The sequence below is a fragment of the Vigna unguiculata genome, chromosome 1 (genome assembly GCF_004118075.2).
Source record: "Vigna unguiculata cultivar IT97K-499-35 chromosome 1, ASM411807v1, whole genome shotgun sequence".
Lineage (NCBI taxonomy): Eukaryota > Viridiplantae > Streptophyta > Magnoliopsida > Fabales > Fabaceae > Vigna > Vigna unguiculata.
The window spans coordinates 4,396,023-4,402,666 of record NC_040279.1 but is presented as its reverse complement, the minus strand read 5'-3'; the positions used below and the strand labels follow the sequence as shown (position 1 = coordinate 4,402,666).

General features: G+C 39.2%; 1 protein-coding gene across 1 annotated transcript; it reads right to left on the bottom strand.

The window, feature by feature from the left end:
• Positions 1-2,631: 2,631 nt before the first annotated feature.
• Positions 2,632-4,254, bottom strand: LOC114182858 (putative disease resistance RPP13-like protein 1). Its single transcript, XM_028069709.1, has one exon. It carries the CDS (start codon positions 4,252-4,254, stop codon positions 2,632-2,634), a length of 1,623 nt encoding a protein of 540 aa, XP_027925510.1.
• Between the last annotated feature and the right edge of the window lie 2,390 nt (positions 4,255-6,644).

The following is a 6,644-nucleotide window of genomic DNA, read 5'->3' as shown; positions in this document are numbered from 1 at the left end:
GTGTAAATAATGAATCTTTTAATTCATAAATTAAGTCCCAAAATAGGAATTTTGGAGAGAAATAGTTCAGGTACTAAATGCACCCCTAATTCTCATGTTTACACCCCTTTTTCCAAATGGAATATCTATTATTAAAATAAAATATTGCTAGAGCTAGCTGCACCCCCTGTTTTCAGGTTTACACCCCCTTCTGTAATTTAACTTTAAATTTCTGCTTTGCACCCCTCCTTTTTACTAAGCTGCACCCCTAATGTCACTTAAGATCTAATCCATCAGATTTCGCCACGTGGCAATCCTTCACTTAATAAAATAGCCACTCGCAGTTTGCCACATCATCAATCCTCCACTAACTCAAAATACCAATCAAAACATGCCACCTCATCATTCTCTCTATCTCTCTCCTTCACACAACCAAAACCCTAACCCTAATCTCCTTCTTCTCTCTCTTCCGCACCAATCCATTCCGCAGACGCCACCTCCGTTGTCGCCACGACCTCGTCCGACCACCGCAGCTCACGCCGGAATGCAGCCACCCGTCGCGCTCCCACCGGACTGCTGCCACCACATCGCGCTCGCGCCAGAATGCCGCCACCGTCGCGCTCCAACATCTCGAACCTGCCACTCCCGTGAGGCCATGACTCCAACCGCGACGTCGTCTTCCTCGTGTCTCCATCGCACCTCCATCTTCTGTAACTCTCGGCCACAATCATGCCACCATCGCGCCACCATCGCTGCACCATACTCGAGGTCCTCCATGCTTCCTCGCGTCAGAACAGCGTGCTCCTTCCTTCACGTCGCCGGCAACCACCAATGTTGCTGCACTAGCGAGTCTTGCAGCAGCCAACGCGAGCTTTGCTGGCGTCGTTCTCGCACCACCATCGAAGCTATGGAAACCACCACGAGTTCACCATGGAAGCCACCGCGAGTTCGCGCTTGCACTTGCGCCCTCATTTCGCTCACGTCAGAACTGCGTCGACCCCGTTCACTTCTGCGCCGTCGTCAACGACATCGCTTCAATGGCAGCCACCGCGACAACCACCATAATCTCGCCTGAACCACTCACGGGAGCCAAACCCTAATGGGGAGAGAGACTTCCCTGACACGTGGCAGTCTTTGAATGGACTGTCAAAAAGTCAAGACTGGTCAACCAGTCAACTCTGGGCAAGGCTTGGTCACAATTGGTCAAACAGACTATGTGTCACTATTTTTGGCAGGTGGTTCCTCTATAGGAACCCTAATTGGCCTAGCAAGGAAAAGATAGTCTGGCGGCAGTTCACCACCAACCAGACTAATTCTGGAAATTTCCCAGAATCACAAACTTTAAAATATGGAATATACAAATCCTACATAATCATACCAAATTCAGCATATCAATCAGAATTAGATTAATCAACGCATGAATTACCCTATTTAGCATGCCATTCAAATTAAAAATAAAGTTAACGCGCAAAAGCTCCCCTAACCTGGTTCCTTAGCTTAAATTCGAACAATTGATGAAGCTCTCCCTTGATCACCAATGTCCAACCTTGGGTTCCCTCAATTCTGCCTTCAACTCCCTCATGTCAGCCCCTCTCACTCACCCTTGCCTCTGTTTTTCTAAGTCTAAGTTCAGCCTTGCCAAAACCTTGCCTCAACTCCAACTTTTTCCTTTTAAACTAGTACTTTAGGTTACTTAAAATATTAAAACGAATTTAATTTCATTTACATTTTAATAACCCTCCATCTCTCATCATGAATGGGAATGCAGCCCCCCCTTGGCCGTACTGCTTCCCATGACCTCTGTTAACCTTTCCCATTTCCCTCTAAAGTCACCATTAGCAAAATAAAAACAAGCATAATTTCCATTTGGCATTTCTAAGGTTTGAACCCATGACCCCTTTGTTACCACTCAAGTGCATAACCATTTCAACCAATTATGTTTCATGCTAACCATCACAATTCAAACATCATATCATAACATAGCATGCCTTCATAGATTGAAATAATAATAATAACACAAAAGTATCATGCATAGGACTCGAACCCAAGTCCTCTCACACAATCAAAGTACTCTCAACCATTTGAGCTAGTACTTTTCCACGTCATACCAACCATAATTTAATGTCATAATTATTTCCCCTCCCGTATTTATTAATTAATTATTTAATTAATTAATTAAATTCTACGGGTCTTACAGTAACGCTGCTTCAGTAAAGAGCACTCATGAATGTAGAGAACATAAAGAGAGTTGGATAAAGCTACTTCTGGCAAAGATTGAAGAAGAGGGCAACAAAGAATATAGAAGGAGTTGAGAGATTTCAGATGGAGAAAACCCATACAATTTGTTTTTGTTAGCTTTGAACATGCAATTAAGTAGAGCACACTGAGAGTGGGTGGTAGCAACATATCCTCTGGGAAAGACTCCACGTTTTCAAAGTCATCACTAATTCTTAACTCTGTCAGAGAATGGAGTTTGAACAATCCCCACTTCTCCCTAGAAGCAACCAGCTTGGGACAATGCTCAATTCCGAGTTTGCGTAGGCTTGAAGGCAAACCCCCCTCCGAAAATGACTCAAGATGTGAACAATCATGAAAAAGTAGAGAGTGAAGATTAGAAAACAAGTGTAGTGCAAAGGGCAAAGAGGAAGAGTATTAGCTTGTTATAGAGAGAGTGACAAGAGAATCATGTATGCGCAAATCCAAAGAGGACCATTTTTTATTTGGACCATGAAAGTTGTGGATTTTCATCTCTTCAAGGAAGGGATTGTTGACAAGAATTTGGTGGAGGGTGGACTCAATGATGCAAGTTCCATACATTGTGGCCTTTTTCAAGCTGGATGGCAAATCTTTCAGGAAAAGTTTTTCACACAAACACAACTTTATCTCATGAATACTTGCAGCCTTGGGAATTGAATCCTCTAAGTGTTGGCAATCACAAATTTCCAATTTCTGTAGAGAAGGAAGGTGTTGAGGCAGGTCCCTTCTCAACCATGGGCAACGTCTCACAGAAAGCTCTTTGAGACATGACAAACCTTGGCCTTCTTCACTGTGACCTTCAAAACTGCACCATTCTTTCCATGCACTCATTTCCTCAAATTTCAATATTTCAAGAGATCTGAAAGGAATATTGGAGGAATCATTACCACAGAACTCAGGACCAATGGCCTCTATTCCATAAAAGCATGATATGGAAAGCTCCTTTAGAAAGGGAAGCTGCCCAAATGATGGCAAGACAAAGCAGAATTTGCTTTCAGTCAGTGCAATGGACACTAAATTGGGCAAATGAGATGCACCAAACCATCTTGGAAAGCTAGTTCCATCATAACGTAAAATAGAAAGCTTTTTCAAGTTCCCATTTGGTTGAAGAGCCTCCAACACCTGTCTTTCTAATATTGAGTCCTCGTTTTCATTGCACCTTCCAAATTTGTCACCCCAATTCAATACTAAACCGTCTAAATGCTTTTTACCTTTCAGATTAGCTTCCACAGCATCCGCAGGATCTGTGACATTTTCTAACCGAAAAATTGAAAGTGTTCCTTGAAGATTGCTGAGATTTCCCAATTCATTAACATCATGTTTCCCGATAGAAAAACTAGTCAGTGTCCGAAGATGTTTCAACCTTCCTATGTGGTTTGGCATCTTTTTTATTCCACTCATACGCATATCAAGATGGCGCAAGTTGACAAGTTTGTTCCAATCTAAGGGAAGCTCGGCCAAATGATAGCACCATAATAGTAACAGTGTTTGCAAATTATGCAGCCTACAAATGGAATCAGGCAATGTTTTAATCTTAGTGTACGAAATGTCTAAATAACGCAAAAGCTTTAAATTGCCTATATCATCAACTAACTTAGTGAGAAGACAATCATTGAAGGATAACACATGTAAATATTTCAATGTAGAGAATAGAACACGTTGTTTATCAGTGTTGATCAAGCCTCCTCTGCCAAATTCCCATCTGAATGCCATAAAACGTAATATGTTACACTTACTAACATGCTCAAAGAATTTATCATCAATGTTAATTTTGCGAGACCATGAAAGGTGGCGTGTTCTCTTGGTTATATTTATCTCCAAACTGTCACTTATTTGTGAACAAAATTCTCCTGAGACAGATTTTGCTAAATCATTAAGAAGATCATGCATAGTGAAGCACGAAGCACAGTGTCTTGATTGTTGGAAAAATGACCTTGCTACCAGATCATTGAAGAACTCAGTGCCTAACTCTTCTTCACTCATATTTATTTGGCAGCAACTCAACAAACCTTCTGCCATCCATAGTTGGATTAATTGATCCCTATCAAACTCATAACCCTTTGGAAATATGGAGCAATGAGCAAAACAACGCTTCAAAAGGAAGGAAGATTGTGGTAACTCAATCTAAGAGCGGGGTTAATGTTGGCATCATTGTCAAATAGGTGCCACATATCACTCTCCAATATCTTAACCCATTCATGTTGGGAGAATTTCACTCGCAAGATATTTCCCAATGCTTTTAAAGCTAAAGGCAATCCTCCACACTTATCAACAATTTTACTGCCAATTGAAACAAGATATGGATATTTGGTGGCATCCTTGTCATGAAATGCAATATCTGAAAATAGCTTCCAACAATCTTCTTTCTTCAATGGCTTCAAATGATATAGATGGGAGGAGTTCATGACCAATGCTACCTTCTCATTACGAGTGGTGATAAGAATCCTACTTCCTGAAGGTCCATAAATAAGGGGATCTGTAGTACCCCCCAACTTGCATAGTCTTCGTTCCAAACATCATCTAGAACAAGCAAAAATCTCTTTCCCATCAGTCTCTGCTTCAATTGAAGTTGAAGTAGGTTTAAGTCTTTTTCTTCTGCTGCTTTGGACCCAAGTGCCTTAAGAATTGCTCTTGTGACAGCAACAACATCAAAATCTTGTGAAACATAGACCCACGCTTTAAGGTCAAATTGATCTAGTACCCTTTGGTCATTATACACAAGCTGCGTAAGGGTGGTCTTACCCATCCCTCCCATTCCCACTATACTAATTATGGGCACCTGATTGTATGTGACATTGTCTGAAAGTAAAATTTTGATGATTTCCTCTTTTTCTTCCTCTCTACCACAAATCCTAGATGCATCCACCAAGGATGTAGTTGGCAATTACTGGGATTGTTTCCAACTGACTCCAACTTCATTGGCAGCAAAAATTCCCTTTCTTAATCCTAGCATATCCTTTTAGCTTGCAAGAAACTGTATCTTCTCTAGTAGTTCTTCAACCCTAGATGCAATTTCTATGTCAAATGGATTAACAAAAGCCTTAAAGAAGCCTCACCTCTTGCTAGTTGCAGGTTCAAATTTAGCTTCCAGCTTCTGTCTTGACGTCTCATTAGCAACCTCATCTAACAGCAATTCTACTTCATACATAGCCTCTTTCAGCTGATCAAGCCAGTTCATCACATTTGGGCTCTTGTATTGTCTTTCCTCTGCATCCTCCAGCACTTGGTTGATGGAGTTCAGCACAATCTCTAGCTTTTTGAGCATCTTATCTTTGATTTTCCTTCCATGGAAGTAGTCTTCGATGTCCCTTGAAACCAACTTGTCAAAAGTCACTTGAAAGACAGGGGCGAGAAATGCCCCACTAATACACTCGGCTGCTATGAGTCCTATGATTGAGTCACTTCACAATCACCTACTTCACCCTCATCAAACACCTTCTGTACAAACCTAAAAGCAACACATAATAACATAAGCACAAACTCACAATCAAAATCACACAATTCAAAGAAGAAAAAGTAGCCTTACCTTAACTAGAGAGAAATGAAGTATCCACTATTCAATTTTCAATATCTATGTTCTTGAACCTTTCAACGAAGTCTACTAAAAGAAGTTTTGAAGTCACCCAATCCTAATCTGTTTGTATTATGTGAAGTACCTCTTTGACAATCATGCCTTCTCACTTATACGTGTCAAGCAGGCAACGAAGTCCATTGAAATGATATCTCTTTTCTACGAGGGTATGTACTAGCCACTACAACACAAAATGCACGACTTTGACTTTTGACATGATAAACAAGCCAATTAATATCTTATCACATTTGCGTTCATCATCACATATGTGAACAAACATAGATGAAAATCTCTTAGATATATATTGATTTATTCTGAATACTCAATTAGCAAACAAACAATCCAAAACAAATGTATTGCGCTGCAAGCACTCATGCAGCATTAACATAAATGAATGTTTTATGTAAAAGATGCATAAACACAATTTTTAAACTATAGATTAAGGAAAACATTTTTTTTCCTTTTATACCATTTTTGTCAATTGTTTTAAAGATTTAGTGGCTACAAATTATTTTAATTCAAGATTAAATATATTTTTAAGTTATAAAAAATTAAAATTTGTCAAAATTTTGATATAATTTAGTGCGTCCTCAAATTTTATCTGAAACTTCCATATAATTTAATTCTTAAATTTTGTTTAAAGTTTGTTACAGTTTAATACTTAAATTTAAAAAATCTATCAATCTATTAAACACTATTTCTAAATAGCGTATAAATAAATTAAAATTTTACATATAAATTTAGATATTATAAACATATTTAATCATTAAATTTAAATTAAATTTTGATTAGTGAGAGATACTTAAAATTAAACGTTGGATAAGAATATCTTATTCTT

What these genes read in the sequence shown, in the direction of transcription:
- LOC114182858 (XM_028069709.1), bottom strand. Translation starts at nt 4,254, where the DNA reads ATGGCAGAAGGTTTGTTGAGTTGCTGCCAAATAAATATGAGTGAAGAA.